Source organism: Chaetodon trifascialis, chromosome 20 (genome assembly GCF_039877785.1).
Source record: "Chaetodon trifascialis isolate fChaTrf1 chromosome 20, fChaTrf1.hap1, whole genome shotgun sequence".
Lineage (NCBI taxonomy): Eukaryota > Metazoa > Chordata > Actinopteri > Chaetodontiformes > Chaetodontidae > Chaetodon > Chaetodon trifascialis.
This window is the reverse complement of record NC_092075.1, coordinates 13,279,737-13,301,598: the sequence shown is the minus strand read 5'-3', so window position 1 is coordinate 13,301,598 and position 21,862 is coordinate 13,279,737. Positions and strand designations below refer to the sequence as shown.

Sequence of the window (21,862 nt, the reverse complement as noted above, 5' to 3'; positions counted from 1 at the left end):
AAACTGACTGCAGTAGCCATCCACTGCAGAAACGTCTTTCAGCTGCTTGTGACACCTCCAAATGATTTGTGAGCAGTTCTACGTACATTATGGGTGGAGCATTACTTTAAATCCACAATCCAATGCCATCGTTTCCCATGCTGCAATGCAAGATTTTCTTGTGTGCGGACATTTTCAAAATTTCAAAAAAATTCTTTTTGGTGGTGGAAACGCTGGAAAATTTATCAAACTCCACATTAATCCAAAAATGACTGTTAAGAGATGCTGATGGCTACGGCAGCTGCAAAGAAATGGCCACAGGTATTCACTGACACTCCCCACACATGCGCACGTGCACATGCACGCACACACACAAACACATCTGCACATACATAAATCTTTCACCGCTGCACAAGTGAGCTTTCACTTTCTGGCAGAAAACCCACCATCTTAACACAGCCACACACACACACACACACACACACACACACACCTGTCAGTTTGAGTTATCTATATTGTTTTTGTCCCCCTATCCTACCTCTACCTCCTCTTTTTTTCCCTCCCGTCACCCCTTTTCTCTCCTTCCAGCTCCCCCTGAGCACATTTTCTCTAACTCCCCCCCCTACACCTCCAATCTCACTCCTCCATTCATCCTCCTATCATTTTAGTCTCCCTTCCTCTCCCCTTTGATCCCTCCTTCCCTCCCTCTCCTACTTGCATCTCTCTCTCTCTCTCTGTGTCCTTTGATCCCATACATCCCCTCTATCAGCCAGGTCTTTAAAGATTTGACCCCTGCATTCCTCAGGTCACTCATGACCTCCTCTCTGCGTGTGTGTGTGTAAGTGTGTATACACCTGTACAAGATTAGATCTTTTCTCTGTGTGTTTGTATGTACATTTATACAGTGTGTGTGTGTGTGTGTGTGTGTGTGTGTGTGTGTGTGTGTGTGTGTGTGTGTGTGTGCGTGTGTGTGTGTGTGGATTACTGCAGCCTCTGCAGAGCTCAAAGCCCACCTTTGAAGATAGCTTTATTAATTTTCCAATATGAGACAAAAGAAAGGAAATATGGGGGCTAGATTTCCCACACAGCAGAGAAAGCGAGGAGAGAGTGAAAAAGACAAGAAGGAAGATGAGGGTGTCTTTGCCAAACCGCACAGAGAAAAAATCCCCAGGCCTACATCTTTGACAATGATGACGACTAAAAAATAGTTTTTCCCCCGTTTTTGAAAAGGAAAATCCATCCTCTGGTATAATTGATATATCTTATTCCTTTTGATCTTGAACAGTTCGATCAATGAATGCTGACATGAACAGCTATCTCATACAGCCAGACAGCTGAGGTCTGTGTGCACACAGAATGTTTCTATCTCTTCAAAGTCTACATGAAAAATGTGCTTTCACTGGACAGGATAAATCTAAGCAGGGCTCATTCGTATATGTACTTGACACTCTACAGCAGCATTGACATGGAGCTGCGGCTAATGATTGTTTTCGACAACTGTTCCCATCATTTAATTAATCTTTTAAGCCATAAAATGTTGGAAAACACTGTCACAACATATCCCAGAGCACACAATGGTGTCTTCATGACGCCAGTTCTGGCTGATCAACAGTCCAAAAGATAATCAAATTACAATGAAAGAAAAAAAGTCACCGCTCTTGTCATTTGAGAAGCTTGAACTCACAAGGCGAGAAATCATTTGAACCCCTGAGCCATCGAAATCTTAATGCTCATGATGTGTCAGATAATGAGTCAGGGGTCGACCACACAAGACAGGATCCCAGGTGCAGGCTGTGCAAAGGTGCCCCTGAGACAGTTCAGCGCATGGTAGCAGGGTGCAAGACGCTGGCAGGAAAAGCGCACATGGAGCGCCACAACCAAGGGGCAGGCATAATGTACAGGAACGTCTGTAAGGTCAAAAAGGGAGACACCTCTTAAAGCCTAGATCCTTTTGGACCTCCAGATCCAGACTGACAAGGTGGTGGTGGTGAACCAACCAGACATGGTGCTCATAGACAAACAGCAGAAGAAGGCAGTAGTGACAGACGCTGCGATCCCGGGCGTCATCGAGAAGAAGGAACACGAGAAGCTCGAAAAATACCTGCAACAGTTCGATCAATGAATGCTGACATGAACAACTCTCTCATAGAGCCAGACAGCTGAGGTCTGAGTGCGCATAGAACATTTCTTCCTCTTCAAAATGTACACGAAAAAAAATGTGTTTTCACTGGAGAGGATAAATCTAAGCAGGGCTCATTCTTATACGTACTTTACACTCTACGGCGGCACTCACAAAAAGCTGCGGCTAATGATTGTTTTCAACAACTGTTCCCATCATTTAATTAATCTTTTAAGCCACAAAATGTTAGAAAACACTATCACAACATGCACAGTCCGCTCAGTAGGGTGGGTCTCCTACAATGATCATTTGATCCAGTGGATCATACTGATGGCCAACACACAAACCACATTTATATGAAGACATGGATACAGTTCATCTTTTACTGTGTTGTCTGTGTTTCTCCCCCCACCCCCACCCCCACCCCCCTCCCTCTCTCTCTCTCTCTCTTGCCCTGTAAAAACATTCTTGTGGGGTGCATTTACCTTGGTGCCCGGACGCAGCCAAATATTTAGGCTGTCACAGGGAATCAGCCTCAAACCAAATGGCTGGAGGTCTGTGCTGGTGTGTGTGTGTGTGTGTGTGTGTGTGTGTGTGTGTGTGTGTGTGTGTGTGTGTGTGTGTGTGTGTGTGTGTGTTGGGGATTGTGGTGATTGAAATGTCAGTCTCTCAAACCCCCCACTCTATCCAGCTTCAATACACCCCCGAACAAGCTGTACATGAGTCCCAGCCAACTCACCCTGAGACACACACATCCCAACTCTACATCTGTGCACACTGGTCCATAAAACGCTGGACGACAAACGAGTGAAAGCTGATGGAAATAAAGGGTCGGTCACAGTCAGTGATTCGCTGATCGATACCACCAAAAGAATAACCGATCGCCAACAATTCTAAATGAATCATCAGCAAAAATACCAAATATTTAAATGCTAAATATTTGCTGGTTCCAGATTATCAAATGTGAGGATGTACTGTTTTACATCATTGAAAATTGGAGTCTTTGACAAGACAAGATGTTTTACGATCATCTTTGGCTCTTTTTGGCTGATTTGCTGACATTTCATTAGACTAAATGATTGATCAAAGATAAAAAAAAAAAAAAAAAATCATTGGTCACTCGCACACACACACAGAAACTCACAGACACTCTGACCAAACAGGAGAGAGTTTGTGAGAGCTGGCAACCTAATACATCCAGATTCCCCCTACCTCTGTTCTGTTACTCTTCCTATCTCGCTCGCTCACACACACACAAGCACATACAAAACCCCACAGAGCAGCCACTCAGTCCATTAGTCCACCAAGAAACAACACGAGGGTCTTGAAATCGCAGCGGGCCACAAGGAAAACAGCCATCAATCTCTACGACTTGTCTGTTGACTGAAGGAACGCTGTTAATCTTCAGGACAGCGCGAGTCAAGAAAAACACTGCTGAGCTGTTTCATGCCGAGATTCAAACCAATACAGCTGCGAGCACTTAGCATGGATACACACTGACCATCCGCGCACACGCAATATTCACACTGTGTGTTTTATCGTGCAAACAGGGAGAGAAGTGCAATAAGATCAAGATTTCATGCAACAAGTAGCCTCGTTCAACATCACTGTATTGACCCTCATCATTGCATGTGTCTTCATAGCAGCACATACATGTCTGCACCAATATCAAGTGTGTGTGTAAACCTGTTGTCTCAGTTTGCTGACACTGCATTTTCTATTTGTGTTTTTCTTTCTTTTCGCACACACTTCCAAAAACACACAGAAATATACATCTTGAGGCTCTGTGTCTGTCTGTTCCTTTGTCTGTCTCAGGCTGGGCATGGTCTCCTCCACTCTCTGCTGTCTGCTGCCTAATTACCTGCGCACCTGCTTCGCATCAGGCTCATCAGACCAGCAGTATGTAAGCCCGGCTTTCCTCACCTCTGGTTGCCCATTCGTCCTGATTTCTGCTGTGTTGAAGCGTATCCCCTTTGCCTGCCAGTCACGTTTCTAAACGGCTCACCGGGAGTTTGAGTTTTAAGTTTTATTTTGGCCAATTTTCAAAGACTCAAGGAATGACCTATAGTAATGCAATTAATCAAACTGAATGAAAATCACATGAAAGCAACATATTTCATCACTGCCCAATGAAAATCAGACACAGGATCTGGAGCTTTGATTTAGATTCTTAGGTCTTTAGTGAATTAAAACATTTTAAAGCCTCCTGGATAGACTGAAAAACAGGGTTTTTTTTTTCCTCAGCTCATAAAGAGATACATTTAGATTTAGGAGATACATGTTCTTCACTGCGTTAAATATTTTCTAATGTGCAATTATACAAAGACAGATTTTTTATATTCTTTTGTATATAATGCACATAGCCTCAGCTGATTTCTTTTGTGCCTGATTGTCGTCTGTTTGTTCTTTTTCTACGTCTCCTTTTTATTTCTGATACATGTGTGATTTATATTTCATGCCTTAAATGATCCTTACGTAATCCTTCTGCGCAGGCTGATGGGTACAGCTTTGTTCGGATGCGTTCTCAGCGCTGGACAACAAAAACAGCAGACAGCAGCACCAGGAATAAATCTCCAACTTTCGACTGTGCAGGAGTCAGATAGAGACAGACAGCAGGAATCAAAAACCCACACAGCGCTATTTACGAGTATCTGCAATTCCCTTCAACCACTGGCCCAAACTCAGAACCAAGGCATCGCTGGCGGACCAAGCTGAGCAGGCCGCGTGCACACAGCCAGGGACGTTCACATTAATATGCATGTAAACACTTTTCGTCAGCTTGCATCAATTCCCTTGTTCTAAACAAAAACACCGACTCAAAGCACAGTATGATCAGACTGGACCTTTAACTTACCAGTACAATCTCTAAACCTCACACGCACATTCACAGAGCGAGTCTATGTCATGGAAAATTGGATTTAGGCTCCAAACCATCTGAGAAACGCATGTGTTTGTTGTGGTGAAAGACTGATCAATAAAGGAGACAAAGGGGATTGAGAGATAAACAAAAGGCGAAAACAGCATTGAGAGACAGACAGCGGGAGGAAAGATAGACGATGCCTGTAGGGAAGGAAGAAATGACAAAGTGATGAAGAGATAGCTGGAAAGATAGAGAGACAGAGAGGGAAGAGAGAGACGGTTGTTGTTGTGCAGACGTCTGCTGCGACCCACAGCCTCACAACCACAGACTTATAAACAGCCGACAAACTATGAAAAACATCCAAACATCCGAAATGTGTTGGGAGTTCAGTTTTTAGAAAAGTGTCCCTTTGCATTCGCTGGGGATGGGACACGCATAAACATGCTCCTGTCATGTGAGGTTAGGACCAAAATGACAACTGTCAAAGCTACACAAACGGTGCGCCATGCACTAAAAAAAGATTTCTGCTGAGGGGACGAAGTGCTGTGGCGAGAGAAGCAGCAAATGAAAGACACGCACTGAGAGACTTGGGGACAGACGGCGGTTTGCCTTTGATTTGAGATCACAAATTGGGGATTCGGCTGCAGACCAGGTTTTACAGTACTCCGCAAACCCGAAGATATTTCATTTGCAATACAAAACCTCACATTCCACAAGTTGGAATGTGAGAGTCCTTTGCATTTTCTTTTGATAAAGGATTTCAATAAATAGATTCATTTACTGTCAATCAAAGCTAATCAAAAAACCGAGTGTCCTGTTTCAGCACAAGATTACGCAGGACGTTGAAGGTGCAAAGTCTCTGTCGTCTTATAGGAAGAGGAGGCTCAAGCAGCTTTCACAAGGGATGCAGCTGCAGATTTCCCCCTCAGACAATTTGGCTTCTTTAGCGCTTTGCTAGTTGTCTCCAGTTTCAGTGGAAACTCGCAAATCAAAGTGCTGACTGTCCTGAGCTCTTTGACAGCTGAACATTCCTGTTGATTACCATTACAGCTGATATGATCGAAATTTTTGGCAAGAGATGTACTCGTGTACAGGAACATTAAAGTTTTGGTGCATCCAAAGTGACGCTGGGCTTGTTCAAACCCTGTAAAAGCACTCATGTTTGCCATGTCCCATGCAATCCAAGGTAAAACTGAGTGAGACCATTAAGAGTCCATGGTCGCGCTCGTGTCTCTGTGAGGCTCTGCTAAGGTACAGCAATACTTTGAGCTAAATGCTATTTTCAGCATGCTAACGTGCTCACGATGACAATGCTAACACGCTCATGTTCAGCAAGTGCGCTGACCATGTTCATCATCTTAGTATCTTAGCAAGAATTTGCTAATTAGCACTAAACACAATACAGCTGAGGCTGGTGTGAATGCTGTTAATTTTGCAGGTATTTAGTCATAAACCAAAGAACTAGACAAAGTTTTGACCTGTTGATGGCACTTAAAATAATTACCTTCACTATCTCCTGATGGCACTACAGGAAAAGTCAGGGGATCACCAAAGACAGAGTGATTCATCCTCAGGACAACATGAATGTTGTACCAAATTTCATGGCAATCCCTTGAAAGGTGGTTGAGATATTTCATTCTGGACCAAAGTGGTGACCAGCCAACCGCCAAACCAACACCGCCATCCCTAGAGCCGTGCAGCTTGCATGGTTGAAAGGTTATCATATCCAGAAAAGGTGCCCAAAGCTGTGAAAATAACACCAAGGTTGTAAAAACCTCTGTAAAAGGATCAAAACACAGAGAAGACAGACAGACAGAGAGAGAGAGAGAGTGAAGCGGAGTGGTGAAATGTGCTGGGAGGCCAAACAGTGGCGTTGCTGTTAAGCTCTCACAGGTTTTATGATCTCAGCTACCGCAGGCAGACAAAACCCCCAAAACACAAACAGTCTTTGGGTCGAAACAACCATGAAAACCTTCATCCACAGCATGGAACTGACTCTGGGAGGTGGGAGGAATCTGATACACATGTTTATGTATGTGTTGGTGTGACGTGTGTGGACGCTTGCACGAATGCTTAAAAGCATGTGTGCGTGTAATAGCTTACATACACATCTGTGTGCTCTTGATTATTTAACGGTGTGTGTGTGTGTGTGTGTGTGTGTGTGTGTGTGTGTGTGTGTGTGAGAGAGAGAGAGAGAGAGAGAGAGAGAGAGAGAGAGAGAGAGAGAGAGAGAGAGAGAGAGAGAGAGAGAGAGAGAGATAGGCTAACTATGCAGCAATGAAGCCCCACGGTCACTTTTATCTGTACAAATTCAAGTACCCTTGCTTTGGTTTCACCCTTAATTGAGTTTTTAAATTCCATCTACATATTGCATCTAATCTCACATAATATAGTTCATTGTATAGAGTGGAAGGGAAGAAGCAAGAAGATGAAAAAAAGAAATGAAAGTGTCTCTATCAGAGGTCATGAATGTTATTTGCTACTACGTACTTCATCGGAAACTTCCCAGATAAAAGACCACAGACGCACAGAGTGCCAGAGAGATGGACTGCCATGCCGACAGAAATGCATCACACACAAAAACACAACCACACACCACAGGTTTACACAACCTCTCTCCTTTTCTCTCCTTTATGGATGCAAAACGAGTCCGAGCAGCAGACCATCACATTTCCAGTTGTGTTCAGACCAATATCTGTCAGTCATCCAAGGAGCAACAACTATTAATCAAAATGAAATGTGTTCCACTGAAAAGATCTTATCTAGAGGCTACAACTACAGGCTGTTAGAGCTGGCAACACTGTTTTCTACATGCTGCAGGGAAACGGTGTGTGGAGCACGTGATATTAAAATCCTCAATTAAACTGCTGTGTTCTCAGACACAAAGTACAGTAAAAGATCAACCTTCACCTGCATTCAGCTCTTCTTTCTGTTTGAGGAACAAAAGGAGGCAACAGCTGATGAAGGTGCAAAACGTTTGATGATGTTTAAGAGTGCCTTTGTTAATGGCCCGATCAGACAGATGTGGCCACACCACGAGGTGAACTGCTGTAGGTGGCTGTGCTAGCTGTCATTTTGCTTGCCAGCTGTGCTAGTGCTAGTCAGTCAAAATAGCTGAATATCTGATTGAAATCCTGGTTTGTCCAGGCCACTACACCATGTCAAATTGACCTCCATCTGCCACTGCAGTACATTAAAAGTGACCTTTTAGACAGTTTATTGAAACTGTCCAGTAAAACACCTTAAAACTAGACTAATTATTCAAGCAGCCTGTAGTAACGAACACTAACTGGACACGATCGTATGAGCAATTACATGAATATCAGCAGGCAACTCAGTGTAGGCTGAAAAATTCACTGAGCTGAAAGACACTCTTGTTGCTGTTAAAGTTGACTCTTTATTTTACTGCCGGTACGTGTGAAGATATGTAACGCTGTCGGGATATTTGCTTGTCAGAGTCTCCCTCTGGTCAGAACATCTGTGGAGAACAGCAAAGGCTCACAAAACCCTCCTGTGTGGCGCTCACCTGTGAAATTCCACTAAAGCCACCAAAAATGTGGACCAGAGCCAGAAAGACACAAGTGGAGTTATGGTGAAGTTAGCTCAAAAACTATGTGGTCCTTCTGACTCTAGCTCAGCTCTCTATGGGCTTAAAGCCGGGAGCAACAGTTTAACATTGTTTGCATATGTTTAAATATGTTTTATCAGCGTCTGCATAATATGTGAAATCACTCTGTTTTTTGCTAATTCTTATTATTCTTATTATTAAAACATCTCTATGCAAAAATAAGGTTGCCTCAAAGTAGGTAATAGAAAAATGAATGCTTTTTGAGATCATAAATTAGAAAAACAATTTAATCCCAAATTGCACAGTGGCTGCTGCACAAAACCTTTCCATGAGTTCCAGGTGACACTCAGTGAGGAAGCAGAAACCATTAATCCTCTGTGTTGGAGCTTGTGGACAGCTTTGGCTTCGTATTGCTCGGCTGAAGTCCAGCCAGGTTTGGCTCATTTCTACCTGCGGTGAAGAAACTTGATTTAATCCAGGTCAGCCGCAAACCTGACCAGTACAGAGAAAACATCTTTACCTTTTATTTCTTTGAATTTTAATTCAAATCAATACAGTGCAGATGCAGGTTTCCTTTTTCAGTTCTTACTTCAACTATATATTATTTAGAATAAAACAGGTGTTCCTCAGGTGTGTAATTTCTTGTCTTTGAAATTATACGAACTGGAAGTTTAGGTGGTCTCCTGCATGTCTGCTCAGAGCTGAGATAAGATCATAGTCATCTGATTCCGTTAACATCAAACTGTCAACATTTCACTGCTGATGTTTATCCGCATGCTAAGAAGATCATTACTCCCATCTTATCTGATAGCTATCATGTCTGCAACCACCTCTTTCTGTTAGCATGTAGCCATGACATGCCACAACTGCTAAGTAATCCATTAATGTTCCAGTCTGCTAAAAATGTATGGATTCTTTATCATTTATGGCAAACATTAATTGCAGGATGAGATTTAACCACGGTGCAGTCTGAATTTCTCATCACATCAGTCATTGTAAGTTGTGCCCTCTGGGTTAAAACATGTTAAAACAACGGAAACCTCTCATACGGTGAATTGTGCTGTATTAAATGAAGGTTTTAGCTGAAATCTGCAGTGTTTCGATGTAACAGGAGCTGACTTTGAAACAGGACTCATTTTTCACAACTACTCAAGATGTATGTTCTCACTACAATTACTTAAAAAAAGAAAGAGCATGTACGGAATTCCTAAATTTTCATCAGTCATATGCTAATTCACTACCAATCGGTCGAAGCTTAGCATTAACAATGACCCTGGGGTCTTGGCCACATTCAGCCTGCAAAAACCTTAACTTACACAACAATAGAGGGCATGATGGGCACCAAACAAATTGAAATTAGCATCTTAATTACTCTAATGGCTCTTACGTATAACTTACATAAGCTTTCAATACGGGAAGGCCGCTGTTAGTGAGTGCTAAGTACATTTGTAGATGCTGTGCTTTTCTTACTTAAATGAAGGTGGAGGCACACTGCGAGATAGCACAATCGCAAACGCGTCTCTCCACGGGCTGTTTGCCCTGTGCAAGATTTCACAATCACATGTTGGAACAGTGAATGGAAAACGGCCTGCTGAAACCCAGCAGTGGCAGACATATCTGTTATTCCATCTGTAATTACACTCAGAGAGCTATTTTTACTTGTCTCAGTTGAGTTATTATACATTAATCTTCAGAGCAGATCGAGTCATTGATTAATTAATTGTAATGAACTGTGTTCCGCTCGGGCCCATTTGGCTCAACTAAAGCATTACTGTGAGTTGTATTTTGTGTAATCAGAATCTATTTTAACAAACTGAGAGTTTACAGTAATACGCATTAAAAAAAAACTATTAACAGAGGATGTGATACAAAATATTGACTGGACATCTCATGGAGGGATATTTTAGGACAATCTGCACTGATCTTGTAGCAAAACTGTGTGTTTGTTCTTTGGTCTATTTTGAAATAACGATGAAACAACATGAGTTAAAGAGGACCGTGTAATAACTGCATGGATGCCTTATTGAACTTTCCAAAGCCAGCAAGAGACTTTAAGCATGCGGGTTTAGTGTGCTTTCAAAGGTGCAGATAAATCACGCTGATAGGCATTAACTAACATGCACTACAGATTATTTTAGGGAATCAAACATTAGAGGGGGCGCAGAGCGATGATCGTGCTACTCGGCCGGCACACGTTTTCATGACCTGGTCTTAAGTCAGAGAGACAAGCTATTAAATCCCCATTTGAGCTGCAGAAGCCTGCGTTACACCACCAGGAAAAGCCTGCAGCAGTCTCCAGAAGTCAGACTCTCCTCCACCGGAGTGAATCACTGTATAGACTTTCAAGGATCTAAGCTCTTTTTCTTGGCACACGGTTGGCACCATCCAGCTGCATCTGATCCGCTTTCACTCAAATGTGCTTGAAAAACAAAATGTTGACTTACACAGCAATGGAAACTCAAATTTTGTGAACTTATTCTACCCTGATATGACAGTAGCAACGAGTGGAGATTTGCTCATGATCATACGAAAAGTCTTTTGTGGTTCTCCACAGAAATGTTCAAAGGCGCTTATTAGTATTTTAAAAAAGGCCAAAAACCCACACATGCAAGGGTTTGTGGGAAGAAAAAAGATTGAAGAAAGTCAAAAACACTGTTAGTTAATATGTCTAGAAAGAGATTGGTGCCTTTGTCGACTTGATACTCAACGTGATGAATTTTGTGGCAGCTAGGTGGTTAAAAATGTCGCCTGAAACCGTGGGGATCTTGGGTTTGAAGCTTAGACGTGGTTCTTTCTGTCTGGTACTGAATGAAAAGGGCCAAATGGTTTGGGAGATCCTCAAACGACCCAGCACACATTCATCTCCTCATCCATGGCTTGAAAAGCAAGATCTTGCCATGATGTATTTTTGACAGACTTTACACGTCAATTTCTGTCTATAAAGCTCTTGGAAAAAAAAAAAGGTTTGAAAGTGAGAGGAGCTCCGCATCTTTGTCTCCAGTGTCACGTATCCAGACAGATGGACAGATAATATCTGAGGGAATGTCAGACATCTAATATGGATCTGTTTGGTCAACAGTGGGGAGGAAATCAAGCACCTCAGTGCCACTTGAAACCAGGGACTCCAAGGAAGCCGTGAGGACATGCTGAGGATTCAAGCACAAAACGCATGCACATACACTGTATGCACACGTACAAACGCTGAGTCATGCACAAACATGCACAGAAGTGCACAATCATGCACAGACAGACCCAAACAATAATAAACAGATACACGCAATTACATGCACAAATACACACCGGACAATTACACACCGCACTGCAACTAAACATGCAAAGTTTACTGCCTTTGATCAAAGAAGAATGAAGCAAAGTTTGAAACTATTTGAAGACCAGAAAACACCAAACATACTTTCTGAGGTTTGTGACATTGCGTTTGAGCTGGAGGTTTCCTGCAAAAAGGGAGCAGCTTAGCAGGTGTATCTGTTGAAGTGTATGTTAACATATTTCACTTTAATCTTCCTTCCTGACATCTACTTTTTCTGGTTTTAAGAAATTACACAGCATGTTTCCTGTTAATATCTCATCTGACGGCATTTACTTGGAATGACTCTTTCATCGGTTATTTCAAAATGTCCACACAATTCATCATTTGTCTAAATAACAAATTAATATTCTTTAACTGAGACAATTGTCTGGCAGAGCATTAAAGTCGAACTCAAAATACCTTAATGAGCTTAATAAATTTGACTACCGGTTAAGATTTATTGCTGCTCTTGTCATTTTTTTGGCTGTGTCTACCCATGTGAGTTTCTGTATACATTTCATCACTGCAGGCCATTCGGCTCTGATGAGCGCTAAATCAATTGACCGGAGAGTTGGGGTTCTTTCCAGTGGGACAAATGAGATTTAATCAGATTTGCTGCCTGTGTGTTGCTGTTTAATGCTGTCATCATACCAGCATGTGTTCTCTCCCTCCCTTACACACATACACATACATACATCCAGAATGTGCAGTGACCAAGAATCAGAGAAGACTGATGAGGCTGCAGCGAGGAGACGGTTAGCTTAGCTTCACAAAAAGCTCGGAAACAGGCGGCACAAGTTACCTAGCAGAACCTCTGAAGCTTGCTCTATAGATCTTGTTTGCAAAAACATAAACATGTGTTTTATAGGGGGTGGCTATTTCCTGGGTGCAATGGCATTACTATGGGCTAATTCAACCTTTCTCCAGTCTTTGTACTAAGCTAAAAGGCTGCTAGCTGCACCTTCATATTTACTGGCCAGACATGCCTTACGTTGCCAAAATACTAAACTTTGAAACCTTTAGCCATTTTTCTAACCAAACTACGACAATGTAAAGCATGAACACGCTAGGCGCTCCTGCAGACGGAAGAGTGCAACATGCATCAGAGAGTGCCCGACTTCATGATCAGTTAGTTATGTTTCATATTGCAATCGTAAGAATCCCAAAGATTTCCACCCCAACTAATCATCACTATCGTCATCGTTCTCATTTTGCCATCTAATCTCATTACAGAAGGGTTTGAGTTGGATTTTCCTCTGCGGGCTACCTCTGGAAATCAGGGGCAGCTTGCCCAAAGCGCTGCCCATGCCAGGCTGGAAAATGAGGACGCTGTACTGTCCGTGATGTTGAGCTCCGCTTTTCATCGAGGCTACAAAACCAACACACTTAGCAGTCGTTACGATCGGGACAGCGGCGAGTGTGGGAGTTTTCAGATGTTCACACTTTGTGACAGCATCTGTCCCATCCAATGAGTTTTGGTTTGGTTGAGTTTAGTGAGCCGTCTGTTCGCATGTGACCTCTGACCAGATCTGATTTATGGTACTAGACATTTTCCCACAAATCTGCTGAATCAAGAACAAACTGTACTTTGAGTTACTCAATGTTAAAGTTTAAATCCACGAACCGAGAGAGCTTTGCATTTTCGCTGTAAGTGAGAACAGACTTCCCTGCGTGCAGAGAATATTTCAGGACCAAGGGGTCAAGATGATGTGTTTTAAAAAAAAAACAGTAACTCTACCCTTTAATCCCAAATCTTGAACGGAGTTATGTAAGGAGACAATATCAGATGTAAAAGTCTGCTATGGGCCTGATATGCTGAGAGTCATATTTAAGGAGGAGCATTCTTCTGAAATTAGGAATGGAAATGTCTAAATTACAAACAGACAGTGAGATATGATAATTGAGTTAAAATTGCCAGTGCTATTGAGCCTGGCTTATACTGAGTTTTACTTCAGGCAGAAGTTATGTTTGGTTTTGGTTAGAGAAATACCTTTGCCGTGTCTTATGTTTCTCCTCAGGCAAAGGAAGAGAAGAAGAGAGATGAGAATTGAAAACGTAACGAGAACCGAATTGCTCCATTAAATGAGAAAACAACTGTATCTTCGGGCTGACAACCTTGCATTTCTCTCAGGTTATAAAAGTGGGTTTTGTTTGGATTTCAGCAGACCTTGCCTTGTGAAACCCAGCAGATCCAGAGCCCCGTCAGTTCAAGTGAAAAGAAAACACCACAACTGAAGTTACAAGGTTGTCAAACAGAGGTAACGTCATGATACCTTTAATGGAGACGGAGTCACGCCTTCTTTCCTTAATGGCTCCTCTACTGATCTCAGTCTGCATCTCAGCGCTCCTTGTTCCAGTCCCTCCTCGTCATGAATGAACCAAATGGGCTTCAAACATTCCTTCCCTGTTCTCATAGACGTACACTGAGACCTGCATTCATCACCTCTCCATGCACCATTACTCCCAGTGATGGGAGGAAAGAAACAACACTGTCATTAGCAGGTCCGCTCCACTGAGGTGTGGAATGTCCCGCGGGTTTCCAACAACAGTGACAGAGAAAGCCGGCCTTCATGCGGCTATTGTTGTCCTCAACAAGCTCACTTAGTGTAATGGGCAAGGCTGAGCCCGCTCTTCAAAAGACGAGGGGCACCACCATGCAAGAATAAGAGCAGTCATGCTTAGCCAGATTAGAGATCTGAGTAAAGAAAGTATAATTCATTGTAGTTTGAAAATAATGAGCTCAATGGGCTTCATTTATTGTGGCAGGCAAACTCAGAAATGGACACATCGCTTGTAACATGAGATTAAAAAAGTACGCTATTTTTTAAAGTTATTTTATAGCCTAAATCCAAAAGATTAAGTACTTGAATACAGCTGGACAAAGCCAGAACTACAAATATATAACAGGAATCAGTTCATGGGGACATAATGAAGGTGGATATAATGAAGATCTTAAACAATTTTTTGAATATTATAAGGGAATTCTCCCGTTAAGAGAGGCTCGTCAGGAGCAACATAATAAGTTGACTAAGAGATTATTTCTTATAGTGGAGGTGCACTGCGTTGCATGAAATAAAGAGCACCTCCACTAACATCAGAGGAAATGATTTAGATTTATTAAACACGATATCAGTTATTAAGACTTCAAAAAAAGGACAAGATTTGATGTGTTAGGATGTGTCCAATCGAGCTGAGCAGTTGATTAATTGTTCCTTTTGCAGTAATTTATCAGAGAAAACCCTTTGAATTTTTAGAAGTCAGGGAAAATAGAGACAAACAGTCCCATCAGTCACAATCAGGTGCTCATGTGGGAGAAAAACCTCACAGCTGCACTGCAGGTCAGACGCCGAGCTGAAGTTAGTCTGATAATCACAAGCTGGACACGGGTTTTCCCCAAGGGTCTGAACGGAGCTGAAGTCAGTTTAAGGTTTGCAGTGATGAGCTGGAATTGAAGCCAGCAGATGATGGTGGGATTCACCACCTCTGAAGAAGAGAACGTCTGCATGAACTCTGGCTAGAAATCCCCTGAAAATCAATTTGTATCATAACCGCATTGAAAGTAAGCCAGCAGGCGAGCCCTTCAACAAAGGCATGAGGAGAGAAACTTTCATGACTTCAATACACGAAGTACTTTATTTTCCATTTGCCCGTCCCTTTCCTTTAAGGTCTGCTTCATGCCAAATGTAAATGGCCAGTGAAAACATTACAGAGACTATTACAGACCGTAAATATGGTTCTCCAGTTGTAGCCTGATTAAACAGTGCTCTCAGTCAAGAATGGCGGCTGAGGCGGCAGCATTGTTTCGCCGTCGTGTATCTCACTCATCACACTCTATCTGGACATCTCACACTTGAGTTGAGCTAAAAGGCTTTAAATGGAATTGCCCTTTTCAACTACACTGCAGAGCTGTGAAAAAAATATTTACTGAAATATTAAGCGGGCTGCTTTAAAGCCAGCGGGGTGAAGGCGTCCATCAAGTTGCTGTTGATTAGATTGAAACTGAGTGTGGAAATTATGGAGTGCCAAGCTGTGTGCTGTGCTGGTGCAGTGTCGGGGTAGGGGTTGTTTCTGGGACACTAGAATTCATTGTTGAGCCCGCTGGAGGCTTTGTGGACCTAATTCAATGAAAGCTGTGATGATGGGAGGTTTTCTCTCTTTATAGCCCTGTTGACAAATCCAATTTGAGCCACCCACTTTCTTTCTCAGATATCCATAACAACAAGTCCGCATGCCTAAATGACAAGGTAAGTCGTTTGCCAGAAGAGTCCGGTGTAACAAAAATGATCTGGAACAGGATTAATACAGTCCTTGATGATGATCAAGCCTCATGATCAGGCTTTATTTATGCGTCTGCAGTGGCCACTTCATACCTTTTCTCCTTTTCAGAAAAACACAGCTAGCAAACACTGCAAAAACCCTCCACTTCACACAATCTGCTTCACATCACATTGAAAGAACCTGGTTTACCATGATGTGCATCAATCTGATGCTGACTACGAATTAAAACCCACGGCATGAGTGCCTATGCTGAGATTCTTCTTGTCAAGCATAAATCCACCTTTAAAGGAAACCAATGAAGGATATGTGATGCAAACCCTGTTCTCAAATCTTGAAGTCAAACATCCAATCATCCACCCCAACATCCCCCGAGAAAAAAACAATCATTACTGGCACAAAAGGTCAACCAGCGGTGATGCTGCGGTATTTCTGGTGAAGACAGTCTCATGTAACACCAGTCACTAGCACATCAGATCTGCCAACCTCGAGAATCAAACGAGGATGTGGGAAATAATGATTTCATCGTGTAAGAATGCGTCATCATCAGAGGTGTTTCTAACATTTAATCATCTCATCTGAGTCAGAGAAAGAAAACCTCACCAACTCTTTCTTAAGACATCGCTGTGGGAAACTGATTTCTATTCAACTGCCGATGGAAAGAAGTGACAAAAATCATCAGTAATTTTAATTTGGCTAATTATGCTCCCATTATTCCTCCTCATCTCATGAGAAAAAAAAGTGCTGCTGGGTGGTTTAGCCAGAGACTTGTAGTCTGAGGGGCCAACAAGGCCTGCTTTAAAATAACAACACTTTAAGCTTCTGGGTGTTAGGCTAAATGGTCAAGTGTAATCCCCTTAGCTCCTGACCAGCATTAACAGAAATTCCTCAATAATACGCAACATGATTTCATAGGGACTGCTGCCTTTGAGAGATGTTTGTAATGCTGAAAGGGTCACCGGGGGGCACGGACAGACAGGCAGACAGGCAGACAGGGGGACTTAAGTGTGCTGTTGAGGAACAAGGTTCCTTTTTTTTCTGGCGATTTCAGACTTGAGTCATTAGGATCCATTTTTCTTTAATAACAAAGTACGTGGCGGAGCACGGCTGAATGTTTGTACAGCTGATTATTAACACCACACCTTGCTCCGCTCAACCAGGCTATGGGAAAAAGAGGGAAAGATAAAACTACAGGCCTCTGTGTAAAAAGAAAAAAAAATCTGAATCTATACATCTGGTCTTTGTCATTTGTATTACACGTCTTAGTCTCTTGAGCTGGCTTATTTTCAAAAGAGCAGATTTGACTTCTTACGGGTAAACCCAACAGCTACGTCACATAGCACATATCAATGTACCATTCAGAGAAAGGAAGTAGTTATGGCGCAGTCACCAGAATGTGCCGATTCTGCTTATCAAACTTATTAAAATCTTGTTAAAATCTTATCAAATGACAACTAATGTCACAGAAACAATCAGAATCTGATATGATTCTAACTTGTTGGCTGGTTTTGTACTGAACTGAGCATGACAGCTTGGACTAGCATCAGACTGAACGTACTACAGGTAGCAGCTGCTTGAACTGTGATGCCTTCACGTTCAAGATATAATTCATGACATAGTAAATGAAGCCCATCTGAGCGGTGGTGACTTCAAATCTTTGAACTGAACGATATGATACGAATGATGGTTTCAAGCACTGTGGAGAAGATGCAATGCAAACAACCAACCAGCCAAACCTGAGGCCTGAGCACCAGTCAGTCCAGTTTCAAACTCACCTGTGAGAAGTTGAGCCCATTGAGCGGATGGCACTGTTCCTCCACCTTCTCGACAGCGCCCGTCCTCTTCCTCATCCTCTCCGCCTCCTGAGCCAGGTACAAGTCCAGCACCGGCACCCCTCGGGTCTTAATATCTGCCTCAGTTAACGAATTCACCATCAGCATCACCCAAACGGGCCGCTTCCTCTCCCAGTTCCCAGCGATGGCGTTGAAGAGGTAGTCCGCGTAGAGTCCCTTCCCTCTCTGATCCGGCGTCATCCATGAAGGCATCATGAGCTTCACATACTCAAGGTGCCTTTTAAGTCTCCGATAGATGTCCCTGGGTAGGACATCCTGCAGGTTCTCGCCCTGAGGGAGCAGCTGGCAGCTGGTCAGGGCTGAGATGGTGTAAGGGTCCGTCAGGTCCAGCTCAAAGTAGACGATGTTGCTCTCCTGGAAGGCCTGTTTGGAGTTTTCAGGGATGAAATCCCAAACACGCGTGTAGGGAACATGGATTGTACCATAGAAATATGAGGGAGGGTCCCGCTTGATCGTCCACAGGAAGGAGTTTAGGTCAGTTTGCTGAAGGGAAAGATAAGAAAATTTAAAAGAGAGGTGAATTCACAAAGCAACAAAGCAACATATTTTTCATTTAAAAGCGGCTTCATGCCATTTACTTAACATGAGCCAACACTGGGCCTGTCTGACACCAACCAGCGACTTGTCTGCGGCAGGCTGTTTATTACACAGACTGCTAACAGACTGATAATGACTTATTAACAGGCCACTTAGGACCCAAGTGCCAAACCAACAATACACATGTCAGTGATTGTCAGACTGCCAGCTGAAAGTTTTGCCTTCCTGCTTCTGCTGGATCAGACCTGAAACGGTCTGTGTGAGTTTGGGGGAGCATGACAGACAAGCTAAAAGCAAAGAGAGATAAATAAAAAGGAGGTCAATCAATTTCACTCAGTTGGAAAGAACAAGAAGGACAAAGTGACTCTTGAATTGATGGCTTTTTCCCAAAAGCACACACCTGTATGGCCAGTGTGTTAAGACCCGCATGTTACTAAAAGCCAATACACAAAATCAGTCGATTCATCAATTAGTCGATTGACAGAAAATGAAATACACTTTTCTTTATCGAGCAAAAAAGGGGTGAGTGGTATCTGAAACTGTTGTACACAGTTTATGGACTGAAGTGTCAATGGATTTATTGACAAAATAACAGACGAATCAATAATGAAAATAGGGTTCAAAGGGTTCAAAGATTGGAGAAGTGGCCCACAAGGAGATAAAACTTTACACTGAGAAGTTGGACTCATGCATGTCAAACAGCAAAAAGAAGGAAAATGGCACTCACTGACACTTTCTACTACAATATAAAAAATAATGTGGCAGTTTGGAGAGGTCCACTTAAGACATCATAGCGGATAAAATCATTATAGTTACTTCTGCAATGCAGCGTGTTTTCTCTTTTATTGTCGCTTCACAATAACTTACTTTCCTGTTCAGCTCGCAGTTGCTGGAGTCCTTCAGCCTCCACTGGTCAGCCCGGACCAGCAGTATCAGACAGGACTGAATGAATGCGCCCAAAGTGCCCCGCATCGTCGCGCTCTCTCCAAAGTGTGCACGGTAGCTCGCTTGTTTCACAATGTGTTGCACCCGCTATTCCCCAGAACGCATGGATGAAGTCTTACTTCCACAGCTCCACGCGGTCGCGTAAAATGAGCTGACAAGCATCCGACAAACCGCCGGGCAGAGTCATGCTGGCTTGAGCCCGGACATGGACGCGCTGCTGCCGTTTCACGTGTGTTTGGGAGAGAGAGAGGTGGTCATCGGAGTTTACGCATGGTCACATCACCGTCCCGCTGCCGCTCGGGCTGCTTCCTCCGCGCCTCCTGCCCTGCATCGCCTGCTTCGCGGTGTTCTGCGCAGTTTGCACGAGTTTATCCAAAAGTTTGAAGGTTTCCAGCCGCAAGGAGCCAACAGGTCCGCGCCGCGTCAGCGCACCTGAGGCCAAAAATGAGTAAAAGTTGGGGTTATTCTTCAAGCTGTCTGGTTGGTGAGGATCAATCTGGTGTGAATAAGCGACGAGCTGCACTTTTCTTCAACTTTTCTACCTGTTTTTCTGCCAAGTCTGCGCTGTTTGTGTCCGTGGCTCTCTCCCTCCCCCTCTCACTCTTTCCGACGTGTGTGAGCATCTCTGTCGGGCGACTCCACTTTACCTACCCCCTGGGTTGTCTGCATACCCCTCCCTCCATCTCTCTCTCTCTCTCTCTCTCTCTCTCTCTCTCTCTCTCTCTCTCTCTCTCTCTCTCTCTCTCTCTCTCTCACACACACACACACACACACACACACACACACACACACACACAGTTGTAATCTGATTAAACAACGACCCGCCCGCGCGTTAAGTCTCCATTCACATCATTCATGTCAATAAACAAGGTGTGGAAGCCTGCAGACCATTAAGACCATTGGGATTTACAATGACTGCAAGAATAAAAGCCGTAGTTAATGCCAATATATGCCTTAAAGCTCGGTTAATATTGTAGTCAATTCTCACCACCTTTTTTATTTTCTCTCTCATGTTGCCCCCCCCCCGTAGAAAGCCTGCAGGCAATCGAGGGTGGATCCCGTGGATAGATTATCATGCCCTGGTAGGTAATGCCTTACAAACTGGGGCATTAACATGAAAAACCCCGCAGTAACAGCGCATCTCTGAGTTACATGGGAGCTCAGAGGTGCAGCTTTTTATGAAGCTCTGCAGACTTCATGTCATCTGTTCATTTTATCCCCATACATTAATGTGGAGGCAAACCTCAATCATTTGGTGACATTTGTGGAGCCATAAAAATAACAAGCATTGCTCTTTCCTATTTAGGGTCCAAGTAGTTAAACTGAGCCCAAACTTCAACATCTACCACAGTAAAATGCAACATACACAGTAATGCAGCACTATATTCAATTCCAATAACATCGTAATAGTAAAACACTGGCAGGTCCTAATGATAACGTCAGTTATTATTATTATTATTATTATTATTATTATTATTATTATTATTATTATTATTATTATTATTATTATTATATAATGGAAACCCAACAAAATGATGTCTAGCAGAGGTTTGGAGAGGACCTTCAGGCGACGTGCTAGGGATATTTTTGTTTGCTGTCTATGCATGCAGAACATTTGTAATCCAGCAAATAGCTGTTAAAGTATAATATTTGTGCATATTAAGTGGAAAAAAAAGCATTGAAAACAGCTTTGTTTCAGCCAGGTGGTTTGTTAGAAAAGGGTATGCTTAGCATGAAAGAGGAAATAGACTTCTGTGTTCATGATGGAAGATCAGTGTGTTCTTGTTCTGTCCTGTGATTGTCATTTGGTGCTGTGTTGTAAGCCCATAGATGCAATGTGCAATGAAAAAAGTGTTGAGTACAGAATCAATAGCTGATTGCTGAATTGCAGATGTTGGATTGAAGTCAAGTACACATGGAGTATTTGGACTCATTGGTATGTATCTGTTGTGACTCTATGCTCAAACTCCTGGTTCACAGAGGGGCAGCGGACACATGTTGATGTTGTCAGACGTCTGAGTAAATACAAAAGGGTTTGTTGACGCGAACGACGGCTTTGGGTCGTCATGACTGTTGGTTGGTGTTTGTACTCAAAGAACAGGCTGGAAAAGATGAGGATGAGGCCCGGCTGTCTGGCACAGCAGTCAGGATTAGGCTATCATACATCAGTGGAAACTCACCCTTGAGAATAATATTAACTAATACACAGTTTTAGCAGTGTTTTTGAGCAGTGTTTTTGCTCATAAGGGGAAGATATTTAGTCATCTTAAAGCTGAGCTGAAAGTAGAAAAATGCACTTATGTATGTGTAACCATTAAAATTGTATGGGAGATACAGGCCATGCATACTTAATAGCCAAGTTCTACAGTGTTTCTGCTCACATGTGTGTAGTATGGACCCATGATTGTAATGTGAGGCA

General features: G+C 42.9%; 1 protein-coding gene across 2 annotated transcripts in view; it reads right to left on the bottom strand.

Annotated features, from left to right (window-relative positions):
• The window catches only part of trabd2a (TraB domain containing 2A), a 56,185-nt gene extending 36,186 nt beyond the window's left edge, over positions 1–19,999 (bottom strand). For both annotated transcript variants that reach the window (XM_070988963.1, XM_070988964.1), the window contains exons 1-2: positions 19,366–19,999; positions 17,884–18,444 (exon numbers count right to left, since the gene is read on the bottom strand). In XM_070988963.1, coding sequence (XP_070845064.1) covers positions 17,884–18,444; positions 19,366–19,470 — 666 coding nt within the window. In that variant the 5' untranslated portion in view covers positions 19,471–19,999. The remainder of the gene's footprint in view (positions 1–17,883; positions 18,445–19,365) is intronic.
• Positions 20,000–21,862: the final 1,863 nt, after the last annotated feature.